Here is a 13,294-nt window from a genome sequence, read left to right on the forward strand (position 1 = left end):
GCACCGGCGGCGGCTGGGGGCGAAGGCCCGCGGCTCCTAGCGGCGGGGAGGCCTTAGCCGCCCCTCTCCCGGGCGCGGGCGGTGGTGGTGAGCCGAGGGGTCGCGTCGCTTTGCTGGTGGTTATGCATGCTCGGCCCCGGGCCGGTGGTCAGAGCCCTTCTTCCGGAGGCCGTCGAGCAGACAGCGAGCCCTCCTGCATCTCCCCTTTAGCTGATGCCCCCGCCGTCCCCTGCCTAGGCTAGAGTAAGCTGAGGAGAGCCCTCTTCTCGGGAAGAGGGAAATCTACAGCCATGTATTTTCTCAGCGGCTGGCCCAAGAGGCTGTTGTGTCCTCTGGAGTCCCTGGAGCAACCTCTTCACATCCAGACGGATCCCCAGAGAGCTTTCTTCGCAGTGTTATCTCCATCTCAGCTAAGCATCTGGTACTGCAGAGTGAGTATCCATCCTCCTGTTGGCCCACAGGCCCTGCTCTCCCAGCTGAAAAACCCCTTCATCTGTAAAATGTTTGGGTTTTTTTTCCTTCCTATTCCAGAAGGGATTATAAAATATGGGACTAAAGCTTACAGAATACTTCATTATTTGTGAATCAGACTGGTTAAGCCACAATGTTTACTGATTGCAATGTAATGTTAAGATGTGTATGATCAACCTACTAGGAGTTAACACCTGTTATTCCTGAAAATGAGACTTCTAAGCAATTTTTTTTCCTTTGACTTTAAATAGTGTTTAAGCTTAATCTAAAGAGTTTTGAAGCAATTCTTCTTGTGCAAATATGCTTCATGTCTTCGGCCTTCATATGTTCTATATAAAAGAACACATGAATGTAGGAGATATGAAACATTTTTTATAAAACACAGAACAGAGTATAACACAGAAGTTCACAAACTTTTTATTTTATGAAAAGTTCAAAAGTTTTGTGACCCTGAACAGAAGAATTTTCATGGCTTTTGCATGGAAGTTGTTGCTTTAGCAACATCCAGTTTGAGACTACGTGAATAACGGCCATTAAATGCCTTTCTTTTAATTCAGTTTGTATTAGCGTGGTAACAAAAATGCTGTTTGTCAGTTTGATTTGATGCAGACAATGAAACAGCTGTGATACTGACTTTAAATTTTGATGCTGGATCCTTGTAAATGCTGCCTAGATTAGACCCTAAATATGTCTATAAATGTCTCCAACTCCAGATAATTTGTAGAGTTCGTCTCAGATTACAGGAGAAAACAATCCAATTTTAGAAAGCTGATACTGAAAGGTGTCAAATGACAGTCATAGCCTTAAAATCTTGTTTTAAGTTATGCAGAGATTTCATCACTGTACCTTGTGTTGCACTCTGCATGGCTGTTCATTAGGTCCTGGGTGGGGTGCTGATCCTCGTTTTTAACCTATAAAAGTATCCAACTAGGAGCTATCAGCCCAGTAGCTATGCTGTGTGAACATCATCATTCGGCCTCTGTTTTCTTAGGTTTGTGGCGCATAGTGTAGATAAAGTGTACGCTCTTCTAGCTTTTGCCAGTTCTTAAACTTGTAGTTGTACTCTGTCAACAGAGCACAGCTGATCTTCTTTTCTAGAAAAATACATTAAAAAGAACAGGCTTATAGAATGCTTCTCAGGATGTGCCCTGTTGTCTAGAATGTAGTTTACTTTATGGTCCATTCCTGAGGACAGCTTGTTGCTCATTAACTTACATGCTTGGACTTGTTTTGAAATGCTAAATGTTGTATAACTGGCTACAGACAGAGCACTAGAAGAATTCTCTCGATGCAGAAAAGTTGAGCAAACTTACAAGTCATTAAAATTTTTTAAATACACTTTAATTCAGTATGTAATGGGTGCTTTTGAGGACGTTACTGACTTTGCCAGGCTTCATCACTGACTGATCCTAGACTAAAAAGTATGTTACAATGTCACCACCTCTCTGCAAGTCCGGCTCTTAGCAAAATCCTGTAAGACAAAGGTTTCTGTTAAGGTCATTCTTTAAAAGAATCTCTTGGATTATTTTTATGCATATAGCTGGGGTTTTGGGTGGTTTTTCTGTTATATTGTTCTTTGGTTTTGTTTTTGAAGGTGAAGCTTAAAATCATGTGTTGGACTTCTGTAAAACAAACTAAAACTATTGCATTCTAGAAAATGTTTTCATTTGTCAGAAATATCTTCTTTGGAACAAGGCTTTGTTCTGGTGTGGTTGAACTAATTCAATTTCTTGAAGTAGAAGAGCCTTCAGACTAATGTTCTTGTTAAGATTCATTACTATCTCAACTATATATGAAAGGTTCCATGTAAGAATGAGGTGATGAGGCTGGTGAAGTTCTGTTTTGACTTTTTCAAGAATAGGGCACCCTTTGAAATACTTCCAGGTGTGTGAATTTACGTTCAGTATGTGCATTTTTCAAGTGAGGTGGTAATGTTTAAAGCTGCTTTTCACCTACTGCATGCTAAGAACTCATGGAACTAAGGAAAGTTTATCCCAAAGTGTGGGTTGTTTACTGGTTTGGAAACAATATAGGTATGAAGACTAGAAACTGCTGTAAATGGTGTAGTTAAAAGCAGATGGAATTCTATTCGTGTTTTTGAGCCAAAAAGTCCTTGACTATTTTATGTGTTGTTTTGTAAGGAGAGATTGGATCGTGAATAGAAAAGACCACTGATCAGTGGTGAACGTTTTGGATCATGCAGCAGTATTACTGAAAGATTTTTGAGCATGCAACCTCCAATATGTGTACATTTATTTATTTATGAATTATATGCATGTGCTACTCTACTGGTATGCACATTATCAAGCATACACAACATAGAAATTAAAAAATAGAGTAGAATGGAATAGACTATTTCAGTTGGAAGGGACCTACAATGATCATCTAGCCCAGCTGCCTGACCACTTCAGGGCTGACCAAAAGTTGAAGCATGTCGTTAAGGGCATTGTCCAAATGCGTCTTCAACACTGACAGGCTTGCGGCATCGACCACCTCTTTAGGAAGCCTTTTCCAGTGTTTGAAAAGGAAAAAAAAAAGAATGAGATAAAGCTGAAATAAACACATTTTAAAATTATTACATTATTTTATCTATTAATGGTACAAAGAATATTTTCTTGCACCCCAATGGATTGTATTAAATGCATCCCACTTTGGACACAGCTGTTCCAAGTATTTTTCTTAAATCCGAAGAAATTTTTGGCCTAGGTACCTCAAAAGATTCCTTGACACTAAGAGCCAATGAAACTGTTTTCATTGACAGCATTTGAAAACTTGCCGATGTTTTTATTCTGGTAATGTTAAGTACTTGGATGCCTGAAATGAGAAACTTTCTGAAATGCTAAAATGAGGTAATTGATGTTTAGTAGATTGACTTGGGAACTAAAGATGAGGTTTCACAAGGCAGCTGCACAAGTCCTAAGTGTTGTGATCTTTCCTGCTTGCACCCGTATTTTAGTTGCTCTTATGGTGGACTAGTGATGGCTTTTACAGGGTTGTTCAGCTTGCTGAACAAATAGAAGCCTGTTTTTTTCAGCTTACAAAGGGATCAAAGGAGCATTGTAGTTGGCTCGTTGAAAATGTTACTCCTTTAACAGTAGTGACTTCTAATTTTAAATTGGTTTGGTTATCTTATGAAATAAGAGCTTCAGGCAGTACCAGGAATTCTAGATATTCACCCACAGAGCTCTAGATATTAAGGGAAGATGTATGCAACTGAGGAAGGAGGTGTGATAGATGAGTGGAGTTCCCCCTGTAAGCTTTGAAGAGTGAATTGTGTGCAACAAGAATAATCTGATGACATAGTTGTATGCATAAATATAGTTCATAATTTCCTTTCTTTAATCTTAACAAACTTGTGGCAATGACAGGAATAAGTACTGGCCTTGAATATTTAATGATAACTCCTGGAGCTTGTTGGACCATCTGCTATGACTCTGCCAGTCAAAACCAGTTTTGTAAGCTATTTGAAGCCAGGAGTAGCTTGCCCCAACTACTCATTTTGAGGAGCATTTCTTAATTACCTAGGTGCTTATCAGCTTATGATTTACATCTGCCCTTGTTTTTAAATTTTCCTGGTTTGTTGTGATGAGCTGATGTTGAATCAGATCACAGAAATGAACTATAAGCTTACGGGAAAGCATGCATGTCAGAATCGTAGATTGTCAAATAATCTGTATTTATTCTAAACGCTGCATAAGTCTGTATTCACACAACTCATAACTCAGTCTTAACGTGCTTCTCAGTCTTTAGCTGTTGCAGTATTAGAGTTGAACTTGATACATGCTTTAAACATACATGTGTTTTGAACAAATAGGACAAAACAGGGGACTGTGCTTCTGTTGGAGAAGTAATCTCTGTAACCTGGAACTTTGGCACGCTATAAAAGGAGTTACTTGTGAAACCAGTGCTTATAATCCATATGATATATGAATACATATATTAAAAAAATATGAAGTCAGTTTTGCAATCTTTTTTGTTACAGGTGGCCATGAAAAGAAAAAAAAATACAATTATGTTTTCACTGTGCTTTCAGGATTATGCTTTCATCTCAGAACTGTAAGCAGAATAATTTACTGACTTACTGTATGTGGCCTTTTCCTAGATAGGATTAGATACAATCTCTGTAGCATTTTTATCTGAGATTTGATTGTAAAATGGACAACAGACGTACTGATAATGATGTAAGTAGTTGTGTATTGTGAAGAATATGACACAGATAGCATCAGTGCAAACTGAGTTGTCTTGCCTCTTCTGCTGTGTATTTTCCTTAGTAATTTGACCTCTGAGAGGCTAACCTCTTACTGATACCCATCAGACATTCGTCTGAGAAGGCCATTTCTTTTTGTGCGTCAATAACAGGAACAGTTGTACTGTTGCTTCTATTATAAAGGTGTAATTGTGGTTACATAATTAAAGAAATGAGAAATACCCGTTAGACTGATGGATTTATCGTGTGAAATGTGAAATTTTCATGTGAATATTCAGTAGGCCTTACCAGATTTTCAGTGTCTCCTGTATTAGTGTAAAAAAGATGACCCCTGAAAGACATCTCAGAATTACTTGCATGAAGAGAAGAGCATCCCCAGTTATGAGTTTTGACTGTCCAGTTAGTTGCACATAACAGAGTTGTTTGCCGGTATGAGATCAGAGATGAGGTTAGAGAGTCTATTCTCCATCATACACAATTCCATTTAATTCATATTTAAGCACTTGGCAATTCATGGGGCTGAGGAGCAGCAAAGATCTGTAGAATATGTCCTTTTGTATTGGCAGCGTTTTTGGAGCAGTAGGTTAACTGAAAACTTTCACTGGGGAGGGGTAGTGGTTGACAGTTCTGATGCACTCTGGTTTTTTTTGAATTCTTTCACAGTAGCTTACGTGAAGCACAGTATTGGGAGCTATGTCTGCTGTGTTTGTTGGATGGATACTCCACTGATTCTAAGCTTTCTAGCTACTTTGGAAACTAAATTAAAGGAGTTAATGTTTTTATAATTAACCCTGCTTTTAGAAATTCTTTTATCACCACTTTGTGTCTCTTTTACTGACAAAATGGCTTTTTGTGGTCTATCTTTTTTTTTTCTTCTTCTGGTCCTTACTAATGAATTTTCCTCTTCCTTATGCATGCATGCTTTTCTTCATCTAACCTTTGTGGTTTATTAGTTTATAAACCTACAAAGCTTCAGCCTTTAAAGTGGAACACAGACTATCTAATGATGAAATAAAGTGCACAGTGTCACCAGGCTTTTGTTCTGTTTTCTCCCAGCCTTGTCTTTGTCACTTAAATTGTAAGCTCATCAGAACGGCATGTGTTTTTTTTTTGCCTTGTGCCTACAGCCTGATGAAGCATTGAAGCATTTGTTTTATAAAATTAAACAGAACATTTGTGTTTTTTGAAAGAAATTGCTTCTTGATGCTAAATGAGCTTAATTTTTGATGTCTAGAATACTAAATTGTTAGGGGATGAGAATATGAGAATTTTAACAATTATCTATGGCCATACAGGTTCTTGTATTGATGTTACATTACAAAACACAAACCCATACATGATACCATGTTGTCAGCTGCTAATATCATTGCATGTTCAGCAAATACAACAATCTTCTTCCTGGACGTAACAGTTGTGAAAAGACTGCTAGTCTTCCAGATATTTAGTGTCTGAAAGCTATAATTAAATGTGAAAAATTCTTTGGAAATTAAATTAGTAAAAGTGAATTGGTGGCATTAAAGATGAGAATCCTTTAAAAGAGAGGAGTATTAAGGATTGTGAAATTTACTTGGGTTTAAAATTCAAGTTACTTTGCATTTATAGTTACAATAAAAAGAACAAAATTAAAAAATGGAGTTCAGAGCTGAACATGTGGTTTTGGATAGGCTAGGCAAAACTTTCAGAACTTCTCAATGTCCTTGGGTATTATTTCAGCAGAAATAATTGGATTCAGTGCAACTTTCAGTATTTAAAAAAAACCAAACAACTTTTTGCAGTATGTAGGAATCTGAGTATGACTATATCAACTGCTTGATGCAACATTCTTAGAATTTAGGCAAGGATATGATACTGCTATTCATATTTAATACAGATATGATAACTACTTCTTTGTTTTGCATAAAAATTATGGGAGTGCTGGTGTCTTACAGGAACATCCACAGGCCTGAGCGAGAGTATTACTTCATATTTTTAGTGGGGTTTGGGGTGACTATAAATGGCAGTGTTACTGTCTTGCTGTCTTTCCTTCTGAGTTCAAGTGAATTGCTGTAAGAGAGCCACTTCTCAAACTTAGTTCAGTAGTTTTCCACTGTATTTGCTGACCTACTTAACTTGTTAAATCCACTGTATATGCACAGTTTGTCACTAACCTGCAGCATTCAAACCACAGAACCCAAATTATATTCTGTCAAACAATGATTGTACCTTTCTCCAATTGGTTAATGTATCATTTTCCTCAAAGCCCTTCAGACATCTCAATTAGGACAGACACTTGCTCCTATGAGGGCTGCTGTTCAAGTCTGTACTGCTTGTCCTATTTAAAGATGGCCTGTTCAGAGCAACAGTCATGCCTAATTTTAGGGTTTAAATGTCTCCTTCATTTGCATTTACATCAAATGTGGTAGAATGTTTGTGTTTAGAGAAGTGGTATGATCCCTTGTCTAAACTTGCTGAGAGAATTTGCTGCAGGGTTTGCGTATCTTGATAGATTCCTTCATAAAAATACTTTATATGTTTCAGTGTTCTAAGATTACTTATTCTGCTTGTAGTTATTGCTTAAAAAAGGGAAATGGGAAAGTTGTTGTATTTGGTCAGGTAGAATTAAGTAAAATAGTAACAATTTTAAATAATTTCACCATGGGTTTGGTTTTGTGGTGGTTTTTGTAATTTTTTGCTTAGGTATTTTGTCCTCACGTTAACGCAGAGTTCATCTTTCTTAGTGGAAAGTCCAAAGGAATTCTTAATGTACAACAACTCATTGTCTTTGCTCATGAAGCTAGCGTGCTACCTTACAGTTTTATAAATAGTGCAATTCCTCTTTTCAGTATTGGTCATTCAAAACACATTCGCTTTCAGCTGTCTCTTGTGAATGTTGTCATAATCTCATATCAGTAAAAAAAGGCATGGTTTATGCTAGAAAGGCATTGTTGAGAAGTGTAAAGATTTTGGAGTAAGAGCTCCTTTAGAAAGTGCTCTTGTGAAAAGGTAGCCAAGGTAGCTGAATGATGTATAAGAAAGGAAGGAGATAAAGTGTATTTAACTGTGGGAACAAGAAGTTCTGTTTCTCTGTTTTCAGTAGCATTAACTAGAACACTGGAGAATTTGTTTACTCTTTGGTAATTATACTACTATATTCTTTTTTAGGTTATCTTTCCCTTTTATTTTTCCTTTTCACCATTTTTGTTATCTCATAAGCATCCACCTCCACTGTTCTGTTCGTAAGCGAGTGGTGGCTTCTGTTTGGCCTGACCTTACATTCCTCCTGAGAGGCAAAATGTGCTATATCAAAATGCTAGATTTTCTCTGCAGCGGATTGTAAAATGCCAGATATGCTTCTTAGGTATTTTGGGAAGCTTTTGCTAGTTCTAAGTTGCAATTTGAGTAAAAACTTGCTTACTCAGTTCTTTCTTAGTTAGTCTTCTTTCTTCCTTAAAAACTGAAGGTGTTTACTTCTATTCTGTAGACCAATTATTATTATTTTTTTTTAAATAACTCTTTTTTTTGTTAGGCTCCTTGCTATGTTTCTGGAATCACCAGTTTCTCCAAAAGCTGTGGCTCTACCATTAATATTTCAGCAAGCAGATTTTAAGCGTTCCAAAAAGGAGGATCAGTATCTTGGCTTATTTGAGACAGTGTGCATGTTTTATTAGTTGTGCTTAACTAGATTTCTTTATAATTTTAGTAGCTGCATGCAGAAGTCTGCAGAGGAAGAAAACATGGAGTTTTCATGAAGCTGACTTGGAGAGTTGTTTTTTCCAACAGAAACAGATGTAAAGATTTAGGGAAAATTCTGTGTAATGGAATCTAAACCCCTACTGTTTCTGTACAGGCTATGAGTTAAGTATCTAAAACTAACCAGAGAAAAGTATTGTACTAACTAGGCCCTTATTTTTGTTAAAATGTGTGTTTAATGGCTTGCTCTGCTTGGGGCAATAATAAAATTAGGCTGGTATACTCCTATTTATAGAACATACTCCTGTGCCGTTATACATCTTCAGTCACTTCAGATGTAATAAATGACTTCAGATGTAAAATGAACATTTCTCTTTCTCTTGCACGAGCAGAGCAGGATATCGCACCGCCCTTCTAGCTTTTTTAACCTTGTAGCAGTTCACACTTTTGTGGGAAGCTTGTAAACAGGGGGATAAAGTTTGTATGTTAGGGTTTTCCTCACATACGACATAATGCTTTTGAGGTGTGGAGTATGTGGAAATAAATTGTATCAGTGAAATATTATGGTTGAACATTTGGCTAGGTAGCCTTTGTGACCTGTTGAATTAGAAGCGGGTTGCTTTCTAATAAGAAAAGAAGCTACTTGAACTGCAAAAAGATAAAAATGGTCGCTTGCACTCTTAATGTTAACTCCTTTAGTCCTCATCTGTAAGGCACAAAATGAGATCAGTCTAGAAATCAATTTGTATAAATTTCATAGCTGCTGTGTATGCAGAATGTTCTTCCAGGTTCTAAGGTGTCATAGCAGCTTTCTCATAAATAAATGTCACAAAACATTACAGTACAAATACTGTCATTATGTTCTGTAAAAGTAGCAATATAGAAAGAAAATTATTGTGCATTAATGAGCTTCTAAAACGCTTTTTTTGCCTGCTGCTAAAATGCTTGAAGCACAGAAGTGCTTTAAGATCTGTCTCCAGATCTGCACTAATGATGCAGATTACCAAGACTGTACTGTCACAAAGCACTTTTTCCCTGTATATCTAAGGCAGTTAAGGTGGGTCTAAGCCAAGCAGTGAAAGGCTGTGTAGTTCAGGAGAACAATTAATAAGAATCTGTTAAGAACAATGAGTTATCTATTTAATACTAGATAACTTGATTTGCAAATATCCGCAAAAGAAGCCACATGAATTGAAAAAGCTGGTGTAAATAGTTCTTAGGGTAGACATTAGTTTGTTTGTTATACTTTACAGTATAAATATTTAACTTTTTATTGATAATTCAGTTCTGTGTGGGTGTGAAATTTAAGTAATAATGCTGTTTACAGGATGCAGAGTCACACTATGAATTTACCGAGGCTTGTGTGACATTAATTCAGCTCCTTATTTAGATGTATGGTGAAAACATTTTGATTACTTCATTTCATAGTATTTTTCCTTTTAAATTGATTTGTTTGTAACTCTGCTTTTTCTTAAGGGAAGCTGGAAGCAACTGATTCCAAATATGATGGTAGTAGGTACGCACTGAATTTTGGGGTAGCAGACACTCACATGATTTCTGAGTAGAATTAGTGTTTTTAGATTTGTTGTCCCAGCTTCTGCTGCTTGAGCAAGTAAACTAACTAAGAATGATAGTAAGTTGCCGTCACCTGTGGTCCTAGTGGTGGATGACAAGCTTTGCCACGTGGTTTCATGATGACTTTCAGCAAGAAGAGTGATTACTGTTTAGCTTTTTGGTTCCCTTCCAGGGGCTGGAGAAGCATGCTCTTTTTGATACAGAGTTCGCTGCTACAACTCTGAAGAAAAATTGGCGTCGATAAAGTTAGGGAGAACATCTGTTATGAAGATGAGGAGAAACTTCTTTTACAAAAAGAGTGTGGTTTGTTTAATTTTAACTGAAGGCCGAGGAAGTACAGTTGTCATCTAGCTAATATATATGCACATATTTCTCCGTCCCCACCTCCCAGTAGTGGAGGGTAGCAGAAGGGGGAATGCCTATGTAAGCTGAAAGCTATTGTTGGATCAAGAGCAAGAAAGTACAAACAGTTCTTGAATATATTTTAGGAGGAAGAATGTTTCTAAGCTCTGGGGCAAAGAAGGGTAACTTTCCATTAGGTTTTTGTGTCACAGCTTTCAACCGCTTTCGTGAAAGGGAATGAAGACTTAGTACCTGTGGTAGCTTTGTCTGGGCTTCATTACCCCAAAGCTCTTCTCCATTCCCAGGAGGAAAGGTGCTAATGGGTGCATCTCATCTCATGCAAAATCTTTTCAGCAAACTGTAGGGGTGGATTTTCTGCACAATTTCTGGCAACCTGTTCTTGAAGAGATATAAACCAGATTTCCTGATTATCATTCTCTTTAATACAATGGCCCATCCATTTAGTAGAAACTAAGCAAATGGATTGTACCAAATACTCTATAGAATATTTCATCCTAGTTGACAGTTTGTTTCATTACAGGAGCCTGTTTGAGATGCTTTTGTTCATCTTAAGTATCAGTCACCCTTTGTCTAACTGGAAGCTACTTCTGTATTCTGTAATGACTCCTTTCTGGGCAAATGAAGGACTTTATTTAAATGTCCTGGGTTTGAAAGAGTGAGATTAGGAATGACCGTGTGGTGGGAGTTCTGCATAAATTCCCTTTAAAAGCATCGTTGTGTAATGCATTGTCAAATATGCACTATTTTTTTTTTAACCTCCCTCTTCAAGGGAAATGTGATGTTGCTGTTAAGGAAACATATTTGTTTACAGTTGTATCATAATACAACAAACATCCCATTCCTTATAGATATGAGATGTAATTATTTCTTTTTTCCCCTCCAGCCCAGTGTATTAATTGTAAGCTACAAGGAACTATCAAAAGCAGCTTCTCAGTTTGGACCTTATGAACAAGCAGAATGGCGGCCTGACAGCACCATGATAGCTGTTTCAGTAAGTAGGGTTTTTGCTTCTTACTGTGGCTAACTATCTCAAGGAGAGTTTTGTATTACCGATTTCTGTTCTTATACAAACTTGTAGATTGTGTATACATTTAATTGATATTTATCTTGTGAAAATATATAATAGTACCAAGGGTTTTTTTTGATAGAAGCTTCCTTTAGTAGTTTTCATTCATTTTTCCCCTGAAGAATGAACTGCAGTTCTTTGTATTAAAATAATGTTTAACTGTATTGGCGAGGGGTGATCCAACATCTCATTGCTTTAGCAATCTGGTCACAAAAAATAAGGGAATTTAAAGACCTGTGAATGAAAGAAATAATTGAGGAGTTAGGTGATATAAGCATATTTAGCTTGATAAATAAGGTTTGCAGATGTTTCAGAAAGGTGGGTTTTAAGAGGATGAAACTGTGGCTTTATTAAGGTGCAGTATCTTTTGGTGATTAAAAAAAATTGCAAGGTACTGAGAACACAGAAACAAGATAGGTGATACGTAGACTGTTCTGTTAAGAGTCTTAAAGGTAAAGAGGACATCTTGTCTCACATGGAAATAAAATCTTGTTTTGTAGCTGGTGCTGTGCTCGCAGCAGTAAAGTGGACTATTTCAGCACCAGCATGTAAAAAAACAAGGTGCAAGGTAGACACAACAAAGGTGGGAGTAGAGTTTATAGGAGTCAGAATATGGGAGGATACTCTTGGTGACTTTTGGTCAGGTCTTACCCAATTTAAGACCTGGTCCTAATGTAAGTTTCTTTTTCCAGCTTTTAGAATCAAGGCTATTTTATTTAAGGTTTTTTGGTGAGGAGGTGCAGGAGAAAAGAATGAAATCATTAAACTTCCCCATCAGAAGTTGATTATGTGGAATTACAAACTGGGTAACAACTACTGTATTTGTTGGTACACTGACTTAATCTCCTAATATAAACCATCTTTTGTGCTTAAAATGATGCCTGTAATGCTTTGTAGTTTTTAAACCAATCAGATATTATTATCTTAGTGGAAAATACCAGATGGTTTATGGACTAGTTCGTGTCTCTACCAATATCATCATGACTCTAAATGAACTAAACTTCCTGTGCTCCTGTTTTCTTATGCGTAATGCAGTGGTAGGCTTTTTTGAGTAGTTGGTTTAGAATGTTTAAATCGCCTAAAAGGATCTCACGGAATCAATGCAGTAAAGTATTTCTGTTACTGTCAGATTGTATTTTCAGCTGGCAAATGCTAATAGTTACCAGCAAAGGCAGAAAGGAGACTTCTGTAACATTTACTATGAATAAAAACAAATTCTTTAATTTTATAATACAGCATTTAATCACAAGTAAACTATCCAAACACATTTTAATTATACCTTTATGCAGTAGTTCAACAGAGATTTAAATTGTTATATTTAATTACTTTGCATATTATATTTTTTCTGTGATGTTGGCATCCATTTCCTCAAGAGACCTTATGGTTCAGCTGTTGTCAGACTGCCTTTAATTTCTGCCAGTTCAGTTGCTGTACTTTCAGGCTTTTCTGCAGCTAAATGTATTGTGTTCTTTTTGGCAGATGATGTCAATCTAAATGCTCATAAAGTCTTAATTTGTAAATCTAAGTTTTACAAATTAAAATTCAAAATGGTCAAACAGTTTATCAAATAATGAGTGTTATGAGATTTCTAATATTTTTCATGTTTCTTACACTTATATTGCATCTTCTGGTTGTATATGTACAAATAATATAGCATGTTTGTTATGGTAGTTTTAACACCATTTCTGTTTTGGAAGTTTTTTTTAATATGCTTTTGGAATAGATAGGAATTTTAATTTGAAACAGTTAATGAGTCCTAGTGAAAGACCACATTTACAAATAGTGGTATTTTTGTTATAGAGAGACAGGGTGGAAGGGCAGTTCTGGGAGCTTAATGAAGGAGGTGTTCCTGCTGATGCACGATACTTTTATCCCCAAGTAAAACTGTGAACTTTTCAAGAAAATAAATATTTTCTACCTTCTTTCTGAATTTTTCTTAAGAA

General features: G+C 36.6%; 1 protein-coding gene across 2 annotated transcripts in view; it reads left to right on the forward strand.

Moving 5' to 3' along the window:
- Nucleotides 1-237: 237 nt before the first annotated feature.
- Nucleotides 238-13,294, forward strand: part of RIC1 (RIC1 homolog, RAB6A GEF complex partner 1) — a 48,895-nt gene continuing 35,838 nt past the window's right edge. For both annotated transcript variants that reach the window (XM_009819609.2, XM_059833727.1), the window contains exons 1-2: nucleotides 238-431; nucleotides 11,169-11,276. In XM_009819609.2, coding sequence (XP_009817911.2) covers nucleotides 291-431; nucleotides 11,169-11,276 — 249 coding nt within the window. In that variant the 5' untranslated portion in view covers nucleotides 238-290. The remainder of the gene's footprint in view (nucleotides 432-11,168; nucleotides 11,277-13,294) is intronic.

This window comes from Gavia stellata, chromosome Z (genome assembly GCF_030936135.1).
Source record: "Gavia stellata isolate bGavSte3 chromosome Z, bGavSte3.hap2, whole genome shotgun sequence".
NCBI lineage: Eukaryota > Metazoa > Chordata > Aves > Gaviiformes > Gaviidae > Gavia > Gavia stellata.